Below are 21533 nucleotides of genomic sequence, written 5' to 3' on the forward strand. Positions count from 1 at the left end.
GATTGAGGTAAAGGGAAGAGGGAGGGATGGTCTCTGAGAAGCGCTGAGGGGCAGGTCCAACAGACAGCAGACCACCCCCCCTCCAAACCTGGTATAAAATGAACCATGCAGAGCTGGGTTGGCTCTTTCTGTAGAAGTGCATCACAGAGGAAAGGAGACTTCTATTCAGCATTCAAGTGAGTTAAGAAACAGAATGCACATCAATTGATTTTAATGTTTTTTGTGTGTGTTTCAGGTTTCTTTCAGTTATTTAAGGGACATTCAGGATTAAGCTGAGTTAAAACCTAAAGTAGCTGCAGTGTTTACCCACTTTAGGTCCATTCCTTCTGTTTTGTTTCAGTATGTGCTGACTGTAACATATTCACTTCACAGAATTTAGGAAGCGGGTTTCCTACCATGTCTTTGTCATCAGCCTTGAGGTTTTCCTCGTCTGGTGCTGAAACAACACAATTTGACCTCAACTGGTTGTGTTGTTTTGTTTCCTGGTGAAACCGTAACATGCTGCATAAGTGATGTTTTGCAGTAAATGGTTTGTTCACCTATGTAAATATAGTTAAGAGAAACACGTGGCTGCTGACGATAAAAAAATTAGTGCGTTTGTGCAGTCGTAGGGTTGTAAACATGCATTTGCTATCTGTGTATTTCAGACCTGGGGCCTCCCTGATAACATCCTGATTTGAACGTGTCTCTTCGACTCGCCAACAAGAACCATGACAGCCATCAACGCACCTCGGGACAAGTAAGAGAAACACTTTATATATATTCATTATTTTGATTTTTTTTTTTTTTTTTTTTTTTTTTTTTTAGTATGTTTTAAATAACACCCAGGTCAGCAGTTTATTAGTGGTTTAGTTGATGACGTTAAGTTATATTTATTGTACATTTTCCCTGCAGATACAATGCAGTTTGGATTATTTTTTTCATCCTGGGCTTGGGGACGCTCCTGCCCTGGAACTTCTTTATGACAGCAACATTGGTAAGTAAAAGGATATTTAAGGCATCCTAATGTTTTAAAGTGGATTAGACTTAGTTAAATGCATTTGTGGTCTTCTGGATAATGACCATGTGATTATAAAGGTCAGGCTCCAGTGAGGGAGGTCACCACACTATTAGGGAGCAGAGATATTGATTGTTTGTGTTTCCTGCTAAAACCACCTGGTTTCACTCAGGACGGCTGACCTGAGACCAGTCAGGTGGACGTTAATGGCAGTGGCTGAGTCTCTGTAATCCCTCTTCATTGTTTTTGAGCTTTGAGGGGTTAACTTCTTATAATGTGATTGAGAGTTAAAATGGACCCACCCCAAGGGGCATTCTTGTTGTCACACAACAGGCTTTCTTTATCTGTTTTTATGTGGCAGAAGAAAGGTGGGGAATCATTCAGATAAATAAGCTTAATGGATGGCTATGCTTTGTGCATTATTATATCAGATGAACACAGAATGTGGACACACAGTTTTCAGACGGCTCCAGCATGTGTGTGATGGTTGAATGTTTCTCTGTGTGGTTATATTAACATTAAAGACGTGGAAAATGTCAAGGATGTGATTTATGTGAGCTAAAAAGAAGCACTAAATGCAAAAAGAGTAGCACTGACAGACACAGCAACTGAACTGACAAATCTTTTAATTTTTTCTGAAAGTCGTAATTTTGCTAAATGGATATTCTTTAACATATAAAACACTGAAGCCATCAGAAAACCAAATTCTATTTGGTCATGGTTTTATTTCAGATTGTAAAATGTTCTGGTCCATAATAATGATTGATGTTTGATGATGTAAACCTATGAAACCCTCGTTCTCTGGTGGATCTGCTGTGATAGTTCATGAGGTTTCATTGCAAAAGCTGCTGTTGAGCAAGATGAACACCAGAATAAATGCACATCTGTCCCTGTTCATCCCTCAGTACTTCACCAGTCGGCTGAAGGATCCAGTCGATGACTCCTTCAACCAGACGGTCAATGGGACAGATGGGGACACTCGAAATGCCCTGGAGTCAAAGTTTAATAATGTCATGACGCTGTGCGCCATGGTGCCTCTGCTCATTTTCACCTGCCTCAACTCCTTCATACACCAGAGGTAAGAGACAAACACTTTCATCAGACCACACTGTCTTTCACTCTTTTACTCACATGATTTATTAGAATCAGGGGCAACAATCGCAACTACTGTAATTACAATGCGACTTAATTCTCATAGTATATAAGTAACCTCTGAACGTCCATGTATTTGTGTTCCTGGGTCTTCTTATATCAGCATAAGAAACACAATCATGTTATGAGTTTATGTCTGAATGCCCCCGGTCTGTTTGCTTTAATTAGAGCTGGATTGAGCGGGATCTGGGCCGGACCCTGACTACGATTGACTCTTCCCTCCATAAACACACCCTGGAATGCTATTCATGTTCTCTGCCCCCACCACCCTCATCCATTTCCATCTTTTGGATATCAAACGCATGCAGCCTTCTACTTTCTCACCCATCTTTATCCTCCTCCAGGGGGTCACATTCAGCTGTAACTGTAAAATGTGACTATTACTGGACTAAATGAGGCTCACAATAGATGCAAAAGGCCTGTGCTGTGTCTACAGTATTTAGAAATCTAGTCTAACTTTTATAGAAATCTTCGGTGGAGTTTTAACTTGACATTTATGGAAATCATTAACATGTGTTACATGTGATAGAGTTTTATTCTTTAGTAATAAAATGTCAAAAGTTCAGTTTGTCTGTGAGGTGCAGACTGGCCTCAGACTGAAGACTTCAGGTTTACAGACAGTTGCACATATTTGTGTCTATTTTCTACTGTAGATCCAGGTTTTCTTTTGAACTTTTCATCTTGTAACCATTTGTAACATCTTACTGAGTTCAACTGCAGCACACATGCCCAAAAACACAGCACTGGAAAAATCATAAATCTGACTTAAATCTCATGGTACTGAATCTTTCATTTTTTTTTCTCACCACACTGCAGTCTTTTTTTATTCAGCTTATTTACTTAATAAACACATGACTGCTCAGCATGAATGGACCAGACCCCTAATGGGAAATGACCTCAACCTTTCAAGGAAAGAAATGACTCTAAAGCTTTGTCATATTTTGGGAACATGTGTTAAAGAAATATTTAAGTTCCCCCCTTATCTGCAGATCCGAACCACTCCTGTGCCCATGTCCAATTTAACAGCTTTAATGTCTGCTTATCTTTGTTTCTATAATTTTTATCATGCATACTTCAATTTTAATAGCCTAAAATTCATTTTCAAAGTTACTATTAACATCTGGGGTTTTTTTAGTGAATGAAGTTTTATGACAAATAAGTGTTTATATGAAGTACCAGCTCATTGTCAGCTTAACCCATAAAGACCCAGTGCTGCTTCTATGGCAGTTCCCAAATAATTTTTTCTATATTTCTAACCTTCCTTAAGTGATTTATCACATTTTTATTCTAAAATTAGGCTCAGTAGTTTTGCAATCTGAAGTGAAATCAGATATTTTCCTATATTTAATGTACAGATCATGATTGATGTCCATAAAAGCTCAAATTAAAGTTGAATGTTACTATATCAAAAACAGAAAATGGATGAAAAAGGGGCTCTTTCAGTAAAATATATCATTAATTGAACATAAACCCAGTGTGTCCTTCCACTGTCATTGGTCAAACTCCATTGGTTTTACTGGTGAATCAATGTTGCAGAAGATGTCGGTGTTTCCACGTTCACTACAGAGCTTCTGAACGTCCAAATGGGTCATATCTGATGAGCATGAAAAGATGACAAACTGCATTTTACACCAATTATTTACATGTATTGATAGGATTAGTGGATCAAAAGGTATTAAACAGTTTACATCAGTAGATGGTTTGTGTCACCAGTGGCTGTTTGGGTCTTTATGGGTTAAGGCATAATTTTTCAACCAATGATTTTCTATTTAAAAACGGCAGTATGTAGCGTTATTGTGCTTGCTTCATGTTTTTATACCATTATAGATCATTGTGTGTTGTTTTACTTGTATAGGCTGCTTTGTAATGTAGGCCTGTATTTTAATGAATATTTTTAGTAACTCGCCTCATTATGGAACATGTAATTTAATTCACTGATCATGTAGATGTTCATAATATATCAGATTACAGTTGAAGGTTATTATATCAGAAAGAGGGAAAACTGAAGAAAAAGTGACTTTTTCAGCTAAATATATGACTAACTTAACATAAACCCAGTGTGTCCATCCACTGTCATTGATATAACTCCATAAGGTTTTACTGGTGAATCAATGTTGTCGTAGCTGACGGTGTTTCCTTGTTCACTACGGAGCCACTGAATGTCCGAATGGGTCATATCTGATGACCATGAAGAGATGATAAACTGTATTTACACCAATTATTTACATGTATTGATAGGATTAGTGGATCAACAGTTACTTAACTTTTTATATCGGTAAATGATTTTGGTCGCCAGTGGATGTTTGGGTTTTTCATAGGTTAATACTGATCTCTTGACTCGTTTTATTTCCCCTCTGTTTCTCAGGGTGCCTCAGAAGCTGCGTATCTCTGGCAGCCTGACGGTCATCCTAGTGGTTTTCCTGTTGACGGCTGTGCTGGTCAAAGTGGACATGGCCCCTCTGCCCCTCTTCAGTATCACTATGATCAAAATCATCTGCATCAACTGTGAGTGGAGACGCATGGATTTCTAATGCATGACACATTTAACAGTCACCATGTTGTCTGCAGGACAGCCAGGGGCAAGAGACCATTAAACACTGGGAATGATGAAATTTTAATTGCCTTACCCATTTCTCTTAAGCCAATAAAAAGTGCTGGTCCTGTTGGTCTTTAATCAAAATCAGCCACAATGTTGGGAAACCTCGACCATATGGCTTCACACAGACGCTGATACAGACCCCTCTGTTTCAGAACACTGTAATAATCCCACTGGTTTTGTTTGTTTAGAATGACTCTCAAAGCAGCAGGGATAAGCTCACCCCCCTCCTTACCCCCTTATGGGGCAGTCCTGACCCTCACATCCTTCTGAGTTCTGAGGAACAGCCCATTATGTTTGATGTGGAAGTCGAGGGCATGCTGACATTCAGGCTTTGATACTGACGTCTGCACATTCCTCTGAGTGGACGCATAAGAAGATCTCTGCCTCTGAGTTCCAAAGTTGTGTGGCAGTGGGCACATTTGTATTAAAAGAGCTCAGCGTCGGTTAATGCGAGGCAAAAAGAATAAAAGTTATATAATTATTGCGTAAAATACAAGCTCTAACTACAGATTTCTGTGTGGATCACTGTGACTGGGACACACGCTTCATGTCGCTGTTGTATTTTTCAGTCTCAGGGTTTCTGCTTGTCCTTGAAATGTCTAAAAAATACAGTAATGGGAATTTTAGGATTTCTGCCGGTCTTTATAATTGCTTGGATTAGGGAGTTAATAGTTGTATTATCTTCTGTCTTGTAGAAACTATAAATTGTTAAGAAACTACAAAACAAAACTAAGACAGAAGAAATTAATCTCATGCAGACTGTGTGTGTGGGGGGGGGATAACACAGCATTTCCTCTCATTAAAGAAGCACTAAATCAAAATGAATAAAGATACTGTAATGCAAGTTGTGTACACTGAAGTTCTGGCTTTAGAACAGCACATTTATTTCCCATCCATACTAATCTAGATGTTATTCTCTGAGTTTTGACCTCTTGCTCACATGTAAACACCATTTTAAGTCACAAAAACTGAGATTTCAACAGAGGCTTTCAAAACACTTTCCAGAGTAGGGAAAAACATCTGCTGAGACTTTTAAAAACTTTTGGTTTGTGGAGATGAAGCTATATCTGAAAGATAAAATTCATGTGTGCAAATTAGTGCATGACCTGCAGTAGAAGGAGGTCAACACAGATACCTGTAGGAGACAGACTGGACCAGCAGCCAAATCCACATCATGTAAAGAATGCACTTTGACAACCAGATCCAAATCTCAAGATAACTTAAGTTTAGCAGATTAAAGCATTTGCATCTACTGTGTTCAGCCTTATCCATGATATCCACAGTTTTAAGCCTGTCAGAAACAGTGGTTTATCCGAGCAATTGTGCAATTTATATTTTTTTCTAGAATAAACATCTACTTAGAAAATATCAGTTTCAGTAATGGTAGGGCATCAGTGTTTGGTGTAAATACAGGGTTCCCACAGGGTAGTAAAAAGTCTTAAAAGTCTTGAAAATAAAAATCTGCATTTAATTCCTTTAAAAAAAGTCTTTAAAAGGTATTGAATTTGATATGGTAGGTCTTAAGTTATGTTGCCATAAACGTGTTCGCTATACAGTTGTGGAAAAAAATATTAGACCATCAAAAATCATCAAGAACAATACTTATGCAATCAAGTACTAACTCCTGTGTGTATCATGTGACTAAAACAGACAGAAAAGAAAACATGGAATGCCTAAAAGCACTGTTTTTATCAGTACAATGTCAGTTATTGATGTAAGAAATGAAGGGATTTTGGTTATTATCAAGAAAGACATGGTAAGTGGCTACATATCAGCTCTGAAATTAAACTCTTGTGAGCTATTTTTCTTGTTATCATTATATTTGTCCAAACAAATGTACCTTTAGTTTAGTTGTACCAGGTATTAAAATGAACAAGAAATTGAAGAAAACAAGGGTGGTCTAATAATTTTTTCTGTGACTATATTGTGTTTAAATGTGTCTGTTAAAAGTCCAAGCTGCAAAGAAAGTAACGTTAGTCAACTCAGTTCCACCCATTCCAAACTGACAATTTATACTGAAATTAGGAACTAATTAATGCTAACTTTACAGTCCTGGTGAGAAATGACTCGGCAAGGTGGGAATGAAGGTATTGGAATAAATGCATACATTTTCCTAAATTCTAGGAGTCACAAATTTTTGCCAATATGGTCCAAAAATGGGCATTAAATTCTGCTCTAAGTAGTGTTAAAAAGTCTTAAATTTAACTTGTAGAAACCCTGAAACAAAAGTTAAATCTGTGGGAAATTAGGAACTATGAGTTAAAAAGAAGAGTTGCAAAAAGGCAGAAAGGAAACGGAAAAGGGAATAAAAAGGAAGTCAGACAAACATAAACGCTGTCATAATAACCACCAGGGAACATAAGTCTGGTGACTTCTTGCCTGTGTGCACATGCAGTTGTATTTCCAGTAGATAGTATGGACTGTTGAACTGTACAGATGTGACGATAACCTCATGGTGTCTCCTCTGCGTCCTCAGCGTTTGGGGCCATTCTTCAGGGCAGTCTGTTCGGGCTGGCGGGGATTCTGCCCGCCTCCTACACCACCCCCATCATGAGCGGACAGGGGCTGGCTGGTACCTTCGCTGCCTTCTCCATGATCTGTGCACTGGCCTGTATGTCAAACACAACTTACACAACCACACACACACATCTAACATCATCAAAAGGCTGGTAGAACTTAAGTTACAAGTTGTTTTCCAAATGACGTCAACTGATAATTTATGATATCATGGTAAATTATGTGGGTTTTTTTATAGTGAAATGACAAAAGCTGTGCATGGATTTAACAATAAACTGAATTAGCTTTAAACTCATGTACATAACTGCTCCAAATGGAGAATTAGAGGAAAACCATTAACTTTAGTGTTGGTGTGACTCATCCACACTGTTTATATTGGATGATGATTTGTGTTGTAGACATTCTATCACTATAAAGTACAGTTTCTTGGCTTGGTTGTACAACTAAAGCTGTTTTTTTTCAATACAGCTAAACTGGATTGACTTCTTTATAGCAGTAAAAGTGGAAAGTACAGGTTCAGACATGTCAAGATTAGCACTTTTCATCTGCATTTCATTTTCTATATTGGTTACATCTTCCTTTTATATTTTTTGCCTTGTCATTTCATGTACATTATTTTCACACCTATTTGTTGTGTGTGACATGCATGGATAGATACACCAGGGTATCCTCTTTCTGTTACTATGCATCCATTTAGATTGAAATTAGGTTAAAAAAATTCTCTTGGTTAGGGCTGAACGATATGGACAAAATTTCATATCTCGATATTCATGCCAGATATCTCGATATTGATACGTTACGATATGACTACGGGTTCGGTGAAAACCAAGCATTTTTCAGAAAAATACAAACATCATAATACAAAAGAATGTGGAAAGTGCAGTTTTATTTATAAGAACTCACTGCCAGTCATCAACATTGACATAAAGTACAAATAAATTCAATTTGTTGTGACTTCCAGAGCTGTACATGCAGGGCGAGCACGGGGGAAATCTATATCGTTTATATCATTGCTTTTTCGATATTAATATCTTGAATGTTCATATATCGATACGATAGCGATATATCTTTCAGCCCTACTCTTGGTGTATTTTAACAAAAGTAACAAGGTTTTTGAAGATGTAAAGAGTAGAAATTACAGATGTTTGTGATAGTTAAATTAAAATAAATGTAGTGAAATAACATGCAGCTGCTTGAAAGCCAATTAACTCTTTATTCGTCATGCAGCCAGCAGCTAAAGTTTTCCTGACACTGTTTTGTTGTTGTCTGTAGCTGGGTCGGCCCTGCAGGACAGCGCGTTTGGTTACTTCATCACCGCCTGCGTTGTTATTCTTCTGGCCATAATGTCCTACCTCGTTCTGCCCAGAATGGTAAGACCACACTCTCCAAAATAAACGTTGTTTTATGGACTTTGTTTTATACCATGAGCTGTTTGTTCTCACTGATTGGGTTTCTTTGAAGAAAGCGCTGTGTAAACCTGAGATAAGTATATTAGATAAGTCAGGCTCTTTAAGCTCAGTTTAATGTTTGTGGAGTTAATACATCTGTCAGTAAGAACCGAGAAGTGCACACCCTTTCTCAGTGTTCAGTGTGTTTTCTCTATGGGCTCATGCATGTTGATATTGTTACCAACAGGAGTTTTTCCAGTATTACATGGAGAGTAACAGCTCCAGGCCGGCTGTCGATGAGGAGAATAAGATGGACCTTCTCAAAAAAGGTACATGAGTAAACAGATGTTCTGAAAGACTGAAGATGGTTCAATTTAGTTCACATTAATATTGTTAGGAACTGGAACCATCTCCTTTCATTGAACTCAACACTTGAAAGCACAGTTAAAGGCAGGGGTCGACAACCTTTACTATCAAAAGAGCCATTTTCGGACTGAAATAGAAAAAAAAAACTGTCTGGATCCAAAAAATATTCCTATATGTTTTACCTCAAAGTGGTGACGTTTAGGGAGCTCTTTAGGATTAGTTTGTATGGAATATGTCGAGGATAAATCAGAGTTTCTGTGCATTTACAGAACTACACTAAAGAAAACAGACATTTGTCATTATTGTAAAACTCTACTGGTATATGAAGGCTGTCTTTGCAATGGAGCAAGGTTATAATAGTTTTGGATTTTCCATTATAGTTTAGTTTGATTTAGTTTTGACTTTTTTTTTCTCTAATTCAGTTAGTTTTAATTTGTTTTTAGAGCAGGTTTGCTAGTTTTATTAGTTTTCGTTTTTTTCTAAATGCTTAGTTTTAGTTTTTTTTTTATATCTTTTATCTTCTTTGCCGTTGTATTCAAATAAATCCCATACAGGACTCTGCTGCTTTCTCCCAACTTTAGTCTCCATGTTTCCAGGTAACACTGGGAACGAGAAGACAACTCTAAACAAGTGACAAGAAGTGACGGACCGTTAAATATAATATGATGTCACCAGCTAAAATTGCTTGAGGGAAATAAATCGATTTCATATCAGTCCGACATTGACAAAGACGAGAACGAAGGGAATTTTATCCATAATTTTTATAAGTTTTAGTTAGTTTTGTAAACACACAATACAGTTTCAATTAGTTATTTTTTTCTTTTAATTATAGTTTTTATTTATTTCAGTTAACGGAAATGTTTTTACAATTCTAGTTTTTGTCATTTTGTTAGTTTTTGTTAATGATAATAACCTTGCAATGGAGTAAACATAGATACCTTCATATAACATACTTTTACTACTACTAGTACTATTTTTTTTATTCAGAATGTCTTTATGGTTGCGACAATAATAACAAAATGTGTACAATTTAAAAAAAATAAAATAAAAAAAAAAAAAAAGGTGTAATAAAAAAAATGTCACATATTTCCATGTACTTTTAGACAAAGCCACATGGAGCCACTTGAAAAAGGCCCAAATGTGGCCCCAGAGCCAGTGGTTGCCCACCCCTGGTTTAAGACAATAGAAGTATTATAGTGTTTCTTCTAATGCAGTGTTTTCCAAATCTTTCTGTCTGGGGACTTTTTTTTTAATGTGAATCCACTGCAGCTCAATCCACAATAAGACCTATTTATAAATCATGAGAAGAATGAAATTGTTCTGTAGTTAAATTTCTGTATTATTTTTCCTGCCAGCCCAACATTACCTCATATTATCTTGTACTGGTAATCCAGTTTAACTTTGTTTAATGCATGTGTTATGGAAAGCATGTACATGTTAAATGTTTTATGAATTCAGATGAAGGTAATAGACTCTGATTCTTTTCCTTATCAATAAAACAAATAAAATGCGCCATAGCCTTTTATGCTAAATTGAGTATTGTAAGCAGGCAAAGTGTGGCTGATTTGTGCAATGCTTTAAAGGGGTCATATTTTGCTAAACCCACTTTTATTAGTTTTTTGTACATTTATTCCTGCATTTTTGGACCCTAATAGTTAAAAAAGTTTGAATTTGAACCTTCCAGGTACTGCAGCTATCTTTATATTCATTTTGGCAAAAATCAAGTGGATTTCTGCAATCTGTTTTAATTCCTGCTTAATTTGTTGCATCTGTAACTAGTTACGTCACGACATTTACACATGTAAGGTCAAGACTTCCGATAAACATTTCTGAGAGTATGCAATATTTGTCAGTAGCAGCGATTGTAGTTCATTCTGAAAATATGTCTAAACTTCGAATAGATTACCTAAAATGTTCAGTTGTTGGTTGAACGGGACAGAGCAGCACAGCCAACAACCTGGAGGGGGTGGGGCGTGAAGTGGCTCATTTGCATTTAAAGGGCCAGCGCTTAAAATTCCTTTCTGGTGTCATTAACTCAGAAATAGGTTTGAAGATGGACCTGTGGAGTTGAATTAATGAAGAATTCAGACCCAAGCATAGCATTTACAGTTTATGTAGACCACAGGGAAATCTTTTAAAATGCATAATTCCATTTAAAAAAAAAAAAAGGAAAATATTCCTCCTTTAAATACAAATTAGTTTTGGCTCAATGATAAAAACTGTTGTGATCTTACCTGTGCATTTTGATCCATTTTCTGGGAATAAATGTTTTAATTATCTTGAGATTAAGATGGATTCAGAACTAGAACACATTAGTTTTGTCTTTTGTACAGTTGTCACTGTACATGAGTTTGATTAAACTCCATTGCTTTATTCTTCTCATAATATTAAGATTAATTTAAACAAATCTCTGAATGCTTACTCTGTGGATTATTTTTGGCTGCTCTTTGGCAACACTTTCCAAACCTGCTGCAGCTGGCAGTGTCTGTTTGGATATGTTTCTAAAGCTAATGACCAGTTTGGGAGATCCTCAAACTGAAGCTGGAGTGAAACATCAAACTATTGTGCAACACCTACTCACATGTGCGATGGATGGTTTGGAGTGAGTGCAGCCGATATGATAACAGAGCTGTTTGTTGTGTAGACGGTCCAGCAGAGAAGAGGCCGGTGGTCAGTCTGATGGAGGACGAGGCCAAACCCAGCTCCAGTGTCTTCAACGTTTTCAAACAGGTGATGGAACAGTGTTTTTAAGGTGTATTATGTTTTAATTTCATCATGTTCACACGACGATCACAGATGCTTATATTTTAACAAACTTTCCTTAATGCTTCAACCTAAGCCTCCTGTCTCAGACTGAATTATAGAAATCCTTACATCTTAAAGCTTTTTGTAAATGGTGAAACAGAAACATAGACGTAAATACGCTCCACTGAGACCCTCCCTACTCATATACCTCAGTAGTATAGTATCCTAAACACATGCTAAATGGTCTTAATCGTGGTCCTTTTGTCTGTTCAGATCTGGGTGATGGCTTTGTCAGTTTGCTTCATCTTCACCATCACCATCGGGACGTTTCCAGCTGTGACTGTGGAGGTGAGGTCCACGGTAGCAGACGGAGGGGCCTGGGGTAAGTCTTATACAGTCAGAGTTTAATGTAGTGGTTCCCAACATTTTTTTACTCATGACCCCATTTTAACATCACAAATTTCTGGCGACCCAAGACATTCAAAATGGAGTTTGTTTTTTTTTTGGGCTAAAATGAATTTCTTTTTGATCATGTAATAGTTTGCTATACTATGTTGTAAATAAACATTAATTTTAGACGACGTTTATTCGATATAATGTATATTATTATGGATGGAGGCAGAAAAGCCAGGTGTAGATTACTGCACAAAGAGAGAATTTTATTTTCCTTGGTCAGGATATGTACAGTCAGTCCAGCTTCTGTTTACAAGGCTGACAATTAATACTGAACAAACAAGAACTCAAACTATGAATTATGAAAGAGCTGCAGCATCTGAAACCGACCACTATGAACATTTGAAAGATAAACAGTACCACAGTGTTCAGTTTGTCATGTCTTTTATGCATAGGGATTATCTCTGTCAACTCACCATATATTTTTTATGAGTAAATTTTTATTTTCATCAACTACTAGAAATTTCAGGCGACCCTGTTTGAATTCCAGGCGACCCCACGTGGGGTCCTGACCCCAAGGTTGAAAAACACTGGTTTGATGATACAACATTATAGACTCATAATTCTGAGTTTCGTAGTATTTGTATGTCCTAAATGTTCCCTTTTTCGGCTTTTGTTTTATTTTTACATCCCATACACTGCACTTTGTACCAAATAATAAAAGATATGGTTGTTTTTCTTGGAAATCTATGGAGTTTAAATGTAAAATACTCCAACACATTATAGCAGCCGTGTTGTTGTTGCTGTTGACCTCATCCCCCTTGTTTACTCTTTTCCCAGACTTTTACTTCATCCCTGTGTCATGTTTCCTCCTCTTCAATGTGATGGACTGGGCTGGTCGGAGTCTGACAGCCGTCTGCATGTGGGTCAGTACCTGCACATTTAACATGACTGACCAACAGGGGGCGGTCTTTATAGTGTGGATGGTTTGAGTGTTTAAATGGTCAGTGTTTAGGTGAACAAAGGGACAGGTGGGATCTAAATGAGTACTTATACCTCAGCACAAATGAGAAGTGCTCTACTTTGTTGGATAACTCTCATCTTAGAGACAAATATTGTGCTTTTGACTCATCTGACAGATTTAGTCACTTAATATTTTTCCTGTCCGATGAAAACCACTTGTCTCCAAAGGTGTTGATTTTGAGTGTTTGTGATAATCTCAAGGCTGAAGTGCTTGCGCAGGTCTTGAAAGTCTTAAAAAGTCTGGAATTTTGAAACACTGTCTTCCAGACCTTAAAAAGTCTGGAATTTTGTGTGAATGGAAAAAAGTTTCTCTCATAGTCAAATTTTAGATCATCCTACATCATTCCCCTGTCTCGTAGGTCCCCTTCCATGTTGCATGTTGTGTTTTCCAGTTGTTGCTATGTTTCTTCTTCATTTTTGTTTGATCACACAAGACTTCTGGCTTGGAGGACTAGATTCTAGATCAGTGGTGGGACAGAATTGTCGTGTGTGATGTGCTGTGTTGAGAATATTGGAGCACACCACGCACAGTACAATCAAAACTGTTCAGTGCTTGATTTTTTATCTTCGTGTCAGGGGTCTGTAACAGATAAAAAATCTCTTCAGATTTCAAAAATCCTTACGTGTGTACCCCACATAAGTTTGAGTTTTTGTATATGTTTTACCACCTAAAGAAGGTTGAATATTTGTGCCAGTTTTTCTTGCTACCATGCAGTCTTTTCCTGTGGGGAACTGAAACCCTGAAGTCTCATAAATCTACCAAATTCCCCAGACAAAAAGTGCACATCTGCAGTCTGTTACTGTGTCACTGCTGTGTTTTAGTATTTTATTGTGGATTCTAGCTGACAAACAAATGAACCCAGCCCAAAATTGCCGCCTTCATCTAAGCCCAGTTTTTCCAAACAGAGTGAAGTACTGGTTTCACTTCGACTCTTCAGAAAATGAATGAGGTAAAACAGTATCAAAAGTATGACTCTGATTATAATGAAATGGGTGGGAAGGTTCAAAGGAGTTATTTTCTCCTACATAATACAGATTTTTACATATTTGTTGTTTTATGTGCATTATCACGAGACCTGATGTATTTAATTACAGTCATGTGAGTATGTTTACAGCTCAAACAACACGTTTTAGAGTTTAGTATTGAACAAACTCTTCTCATCAGTTGGAAAATGTAGCGTCAGAGTTGAAAACAGGCCTGTCGTTATGAGCTCAGGAGTTTAGAGATTCAAGGTTCTCAATCAGCGGCGTCACAAACATGATCTTAAAAAAATATGATGCATCAACATAGATTAAACCACAGAGTGTAATATACAGACTATATTCTCAATGCAATGTATACATTAATGCAACAGGAAAATTAATCAAATCAGTCCAAAAACATCATGTAACAGTAAAACACTGACAGAGACCATTTCATGCATAATGACTAGGTCTGCTTTTCATATATATGCAGAAACTTTACTTGTAGTTGAGTATTTTTTTAACCATTGTCTTTTTATTAAGTTTTTCTTACAAATAATGCAAACAATAATGACAACGAATAATACAGAACCGTGCATTATAGAAAAGAGAAAAAAATGAAGGAAAAAACCAAAAGAATCCCTAATCAAAAATAATCAAAGTAATCCCCTCAAAGTAATCTCATTTATCCCCATGAAGTTCACTGTCACAGGCCCAACACCGTCCCTCATTGATAAAAGGTACATGAGTCAGAATACACTAAGGATTCTGGAATGTGTCTAAAAAAGGGCCCCGTATACTGTAAAACTTTGCAGTAGAGTAGTTAAGTATTTTCACAGTATTGTCACCAGAGAAAGAAGTATTCAGACCTTTTACAGAGTTCCTGTGGGGTCCTAAAAAGTCTAAAAATCTTGAATTTCCAAATCTGCATTTAATGCCTTAAAAAAGTCTTTAAAAGGAATTAAATTTGATATAGTATGTTATGTTGCCATAAACGTGTTCACTGTATTGTGTTTAACCTGTTTAACCCTGACCATATTTTCAGGGGAAAAACGCCTAAAAAGACATACCCAAAGTAAATGAAGAATTACTTCACAATATTAAGGTTCATATATGGATGTTCTTGGCGTTTATGGACATTTAGAGACCTCACAGAATCTATTCCCATTGTCTAAAATATTGCATCTATTACTATGCCTGAGTAAACTGTAACAAACTAAAAGAGAAATTAGAATTTTTTATCCTCGCCTGTTTTTTTTTCGGCTGGATTGACGATGATATGCATAAATTAATTGTTCATGTTGGAGATTTTTAATGGCGTATATTTCACCCCACATAGATTAAAAATCATGTTTGAACATTAAGGTTTGGACTAAAATACACTTTTGATGTACTATTATTAATATTAGGGTCTAAACTTTGAGCAAAAGTTGAAAAAAACATCCATTGTCCTGATTTATTATATTTTTATAGTAGATGAATATTACTATAATTTTTTTGGCCCGCAGGCGGGCTGATCGGGCTAAAGAGGTCTGTTAAATGTCCAAGCTGCAAAGAGAGTAATGTTAGCCTCTTCATTTCCACCTGTTCCAACAATTAATATTGAAATTAGGAACCGATTATCACTACCTTTGCAGCCCCCGGTGAGAAATGACTCAGAACGGTGTGAATCGAAACATAAATCAATACATTTCCTAAATTCTAGGAGTCAATTTTTGCCAGTATGGCAATGAAATAGGCATTAAATTATGTTCTATGTGGTTTTAAAAAGTCTTAAATTTAACTTGTAGAAACCTGTAGGAACCCTGTTTTATTTCAAATGTAAACTTATTAATACCACACTCCGCTGTTCCAATATTATTTATTTTTTTGTTTGTGACAGTTGAGAAGAAGCAGAAGATAAAACAGGAGTTAGAAGCAGTCGACGCCTTTAACCACTTTATGCTTTTGTCTTTTTTATGAATATTTCCTCCTTATTGAGTCTATCACGGTTAAAGTATTGATGTGTTCTTCTGTCAATGCTGAGCACATGTTGCTCTAAATTTGCTTTTTCTCTGAGAAGTGAAAGCTTTTGGCCGCAAGGAATGTTTATAACTGAGTGGAATGGTGTAATGAAGAACAACAACAAGGAAGAGAATAAGTGAGGGCTGCTTTGTCGATGAGATCAGAGGTTTGTTTTGGAGAATGTTGGTGTGGTGAGTTTAGGAAGTACCCTCAGTTCTCTGACGTTAACAACTGGATGAAACAGCTGCTGAAGAAAACCTCTACATGTAAGAGCGTCCTACATAGTTTAGTTTATCTTCTTCTTCTTCTTCGTTGTCATTGTTGTTATTATTATTATTAGTAACATATTTGTGTTCTAAATGCCTTCAATAAATCCCCAAAATTTACTTATTTCCAGATCCAATTTTCCAAAACTAGTAATACCACTTTTACACAATTGAAAGACTAAAACATCCACCCAGAATTACAGATCACATCCCTATAATGTTTTGTCATTTGACGTCTGATTGAAAAAACTTTTAAAATAAAACCCAAGGCTCATACGGGTGCTTGAAATCCTTGAAAATGCTTGAATTTCAATGTTGTGTTTTTAAGGTCTGAAAAGTGCTTGAAAGTGCTAGCAATCATAACTGTGATGTGATTTATTTATTTTTAATTTTGACTCTGCCAGGTTAGATGCCAAGCCAAAGCTACTTACAGAGAGGTGATACATTTTGAAGAATAAAACTTTAAAAAGAAAGTTAGCGGGTGCTCTCAGATCGACTCCACGTAGTACATTTTTATCTCAGTCTTTTGTTCAGGGAATACAAAGTAGCTTCTGTTTTTGGATAAAACTTAGTGTTCTCCTTTAATTTCTAAACTTTTTGCTATAGTGAAACATAATTTTAGATGTTTATAGCATAATACAATGTACATCTTTGTGATAGAAAATAAAAATGATCATGAGTATATGTATTCCTGTTTACCCCAGCGGTAAGGTGCTAGAAAAATTTGAAAATGACCCTTAAAAGTGCTTGAATTTACCTTGAAAAATATGTACAAACCCTGAAAACTCCTTTTGATGGGATACTTGTTTTCCGGCACAGTAAAAGAAAATACCAGATTGAAACGTGAGTCTAATTTCCTGCCGTCTGAATGAATGAAGTCAGATGATTAAACGTTTATGTCTGGTCATCTTACTGAGTGCAGTTGATTAACTGGGTTTGTTTGCTCCTGGAATGTCTGAGGATAATTGAGTTTGTGGAGTTAAGTTGAAAACCTGGTTCAGCGAGCATGTTGGCATTGATGCAGATAAGTGGTCAGCTGCTGCAGCACCATGTGAGGTTATTTACCGTCATTAGACCAAACCGCTCAGCATCCTGACGGCGTCCAAATCCAACAGGTCTTTTCTGACTCACGATCAAGAATTTAGATTTTAACGAGGCTTTTTCAGCTTTATTGTCATTCGATCGATGGTACATGATAGAACGAAATCTAGTTACCCAGGTCTTGGTTTTGTAGCATAAGAAAGATAAAGAATAAAATATAAAATGGAATATATAAAAGCTAAGTAGGGTAGAATAAAAACTACCATAATATGTAAAAAAAATAATAAAATAAATTCTTAATATGTTCAGAATTACACAGTATGCAGTAATAGTTACATAGTTAAAGTCATGGTGCATGTGTGAGCAGCAACAGTGAAATAAAGTGGCCGTAGTGACTTTTTTTTTTTTAACATTCTCTTGAAATCTCGTCTTCCAGTCGTGTTCTGACAGAAGTTGTTTCTGTCTCCTCAGCCGGGTAAAGACAGTATCTGGCTTCCCGTCCTGGTGGGTCTGAGAATCATCTTCATCCCGCTCTTTGTCCTGTGTAACGTCCAACCTCGTAAATACCTCCCTGTGCTGTTCGCCCACGACGCCTGGTACATCATCTTCATGATCTTCTTCTCCTTCTCCAATGGATACCTGGCCAGCCTCTGCATGTGCTTCGGACCCAAGTAAGAGCCACAGTCACACAGGCCATACTGCACTATACTGCGAAATGTGGACAATAAAGACGAGTTATACGGACAAAGCATTCATGAACAAGCATTTATGAATGAGATGAACTGTAAAGTGTGTCTGGTACAAAGCAGAACCTGGTTCACTGGAGTTAAAGTGTTTCTTAGTGGTTGTATGAAACCACAGGATGCATAAAACATTAGAGATGTTATTGTGAGCTGATATGTTTTGAATTTTCTCATCAAAGTTATGTTTTCTAATGATATGGTACTTTAGTTACAGTCTGAGTCATGAGTTAAGTATTTGTACATTTACTTGCTGTGTCCGGATATTTAATGTAATATAAATGCTCTAGTTGGCCTGAGTCTTAAAACGTATCACCCAGTTTCATAATCAAGAAGTCACTGAGCTGTAATTGAAAACATGTGGAGATGCAAAACAGTAACTTGAAAAAAAACAATCCCTGGTTAAATGTATGATGACACAGGGTGACTTTTGCTGAATCAAATGAACGCATGATACTGACTTGAAGAAAACCTCTAAAAAAAAAAACCTCTACAGGGTTTGTACGGGTGCTTGATATCCTTGAAAATGCTTGAGTTTCAATGTTATGTTTTCAAGGTCTGAAAAGTGCTTGAATTTTAATTTAAGTGCCTGAAAGTACTTGCAATTATAACCAAAGCTATTTACAGAGAGGTGAAACATTTTGGGGGAAAAATAAATAAATAAATAAATAAATAAATATGTCAAAAAAGGAAAACTACCGGGGGCTCTCAGCTCAAGTCCAGGTAAATGTAAAGCCTTTTGGGTGCCTTGAAAAGCACTGTAGAAATCCAGTCTGTTTTTATTTTTATCTTAATCTTTGGCCTTATGTGAGTCTGTCTGAAGAATGCCAAGTGGCTTCCCTTTTTTTGATAAAACTTTGTGTTCTCCTTAAATTTTTTTTAACTTTTTGCAATTATGAAACAATTTTAAATGTTTACAGCATAATACAATATCCATCATTATGATAAAAAAGTGACAAAAATAATCACGAGTATATGTATCCCTGTAGATATGTATTTACCCCAGCAATAAGGTGCTGTGCTGGAAAAATTTGAAAATGACCCTTAAAAGTGCTTGAATTTGACCTTAAAACATGTACGAACCCTGCTTTTAAAACCATGTCCATGTTTTTAGTTGAAGATCACAGTTTTGTTGCATTTTTTATTGTAATAATTCCTTGAAATACTGAAACTCACTTTCTAATGGCTTTTGTCCCTCTTGTGTGTCCGTACAGGAAGGTGCCACCACATGAAGCAGAGACGGCGGGGGCCATCATGGCCTTCTTCCTGTCCTTGGGTTTAGCTCTGGGTGCCGCTGTCTCGTTTGGTTTCAGGGCCATGATCTAAAACCTCATGTAAACCTTCAGTAGACGTAGACTAGACCCGAACGGGGAGAACTTCAGTATGAACTGGATTAGCTGTGATCCTTTCCCAAACAACCACCAACTCAGTGGAGTCTGAGCAAAAAGACTTGATTTAGTGCAACACAGAAGACCCCAGTCTTCCTCAAGTGTACAGACGTCATCGAGACAACGAGCTGAAATGTTTTTATTTTCTCTGAACTCAGCACAGCAGGACTTCACCTTGTTGTATATGGGCTTCACCTTGTTGTATATGGGCTTCTGTCTGCGTGGGATGTTTTTACGTCAGTACCGCTGACAAAACAAGGTTCTCTAAGATTAATACATGGAAAAAGTCTTTGTGCAGATGCAGATTTCTTTGGGGCGTTTGTGTTTTTCAGTTTCTCTGAAGTCATTGGACTTAAAAATAATCACAAAACTGCCAAAATCTAGTATCCAGATGTTGTAAATGAATGTCACCCACACATGTAGGGCCCATAGAACATCGATCATAAGCAAGTATCCTCATGTAAATTCTAATAAGATGCTAAAATGTTTGTACATTATGAAAATGTAAAATCTCTCTCAATCAGTGATAAGCTATTAGATACATCTATGGAATAACCTGTTAACTCTACATGTTTTGTCTTTGTTACATTGTGCCAAACAAGTATTCATGTTTACACATCAAACATGAAACATGCATTTGTATGGACTGTTGCAGCTCTGATCAAGCCAAATACACAAAACTACTTTGGGAAAAAGATGAACTGTGAAGGGAGGCCATAGACCATCCAGTGGCTGTTGTGTGTGTAGTAGTTAACAACTTCTGTTCTCACTTTTAAGTCGGGTCACTTCTGTTACTGAGATGGTTCCTGTTGAATCAGTGATTACTCAAAGAATGTAAAAGAAAAAAAAAAAACAGTTTGGGCCCAAATATTTAAAGACGAGGTTTAATCCAGGGTTTGGGCTGCAGACGCTCTGGCCTAATCGTCTTAGAGATTGTTTGAAGTTTCTAGTGTTAGATGAATCCTGGGTGTTTTTTCTTCCAGCTTTTATAGAAGTCCCATCTGTTATTTAGTTCGATCACATGTCTGAGATGTCAAATTTCAGTGGCATGTGAGGTTTGTACTGTTACTGTGTCTTCCAGATTACTGCGACATTATGCCACAATGTATTGTAACACAAATAACGCAGCTGTCAGTGACACGTGAAGAGTGTTATTGTGTGTGAGATGAAGACACGTTAAAATGTCATTCGTGCTCTTTAGACTGTGCCATTTCTCATCATTTAGACAAAATAAGGTTTTGTATCCGATGTAGTTTTTAACGTTTTTACATGGTTTGATAGAAACCGGGTCAATCATGCACCACTTAGCTCCTGCTGGGTTTGTTTGGGATGATTTTTATAAAAAGGGGGGGGGGTGTCAGGGGTATATTTCCATCTCTTTGCATTTCTCTGCTTATTATTTTTCTGTCTGCTTTCGTTGTATTCAGTATTAGTCCTCGACATCCTAACAGCCTGTTTCGTTCAAAGCACACCGCTCTGTTCCTCATACGTCTGTTACTGTTGGAGCAGCAGTGTGGCGTGGACCAGCCAAGTGTTAACAGTACGCTGCAGCTTCATACTGCTGTGAAAAAATAAAGTGTTTTTAAGAATCTGTCTCCACCTGTTGGTCATTTTTTGAATCAACACTTAAGTAGGTTTCAGGATTCTTTGGGTACAGGCTGAAGTAGAAACATCCAGATGTCAGAGGTGAACAGTTGGTTTATTCAGCTGGAGGTACCGTCTGACCCGATGACCACCGACCTTCTCCTTGTGGAGCTTTGACATGTGACAGTAATGACATTAACTGTTCAAGTTGGAGGAAAATGCCACAACATCCTAGTGACCCCTTCAGAAATGAGGCTGTTAACTGAGCAGCTTCTGACTTAATTTAAATCCATGACCATCTATTAAACTATTTCCCTGGTTATCACAGAGGTCACGATTAACTGACAAGGTATTTGATAAGTGAATA

General features: G+C 37.0%; 1 protein-coding gene across 4 annotated transcripts in view; it reads left to right on the forward strand.

Moving 5' to 3' along the window:
• Positions 1-21171, forward strand: part of LOC115434244 (equilibrative nucleoside transporter 1-like) — a 64554-nt gene extending 43383 nt beyond the window's left edge. For 2 of the 4 annotated variants that reach the window (XM_030156085.1, XM_030156084.1), the window contains exons 2-13: positions 648-739; positions 895-976; positions 1903-2075; positions 4515-4654; positions 7225-7359; positions 8538-8635; positions 8901-8982; positions 11664-11749; positions 12038-12146; positions 12998-13083; positions 17926-18125; positions 19409-21171. In XM_030156085.1, the coding sequence (XP_030011945.1) occupies positions 711-739; positions 895-976; positions 1903-2075; positions 4515-4654; positions 7225-7359; positions 8538-8635; positions 8901-8982; positions 11664-11749; positions 12038-12146; positions 12998-13083; positions 17926-18125; positions 19409-19520 (1332 nt within the window). In that variant the 5' untranslated portion in view covers positions 648-710 and the 3' untranslated portion in view covers positions 19521-21171. Of the gene's footprint in view, positions 1-82; positions 181-647; positions 740-894; positions 977-1902; positions 2076-4514; positions 4655-7224; positions 7360-8537; positions 8636-8900; positions 8983-11663; positions 11750-12037; positions 12147-12997; positions 13084-17925; positions 18126-19408 lie in introns of those variants that run through there. The other 2 variants (XM_030156083.1, XM_030156086.1) reach the window with 2 other exon arrangements.
• The last annotated feature ends 362 nt before the right edge of the window (positions 21172-21533 follow it).

The sequence above is a fragment of the Sphaeramia orbicularis genome, chromosome 15 (genome assembly GCF_902148855.1).
Source record: "Sphaeramia orbicularis chromosome 15, fSphaOr1.1, whole genome shotgun sequence".
NCBI classification, from domain to species: Eukaryota; Metazoa; Chordata; class Actinopteri; order Kurtiformes; family Apogonidae; genus Sphaeramia; species Sphaeramia orbicularis.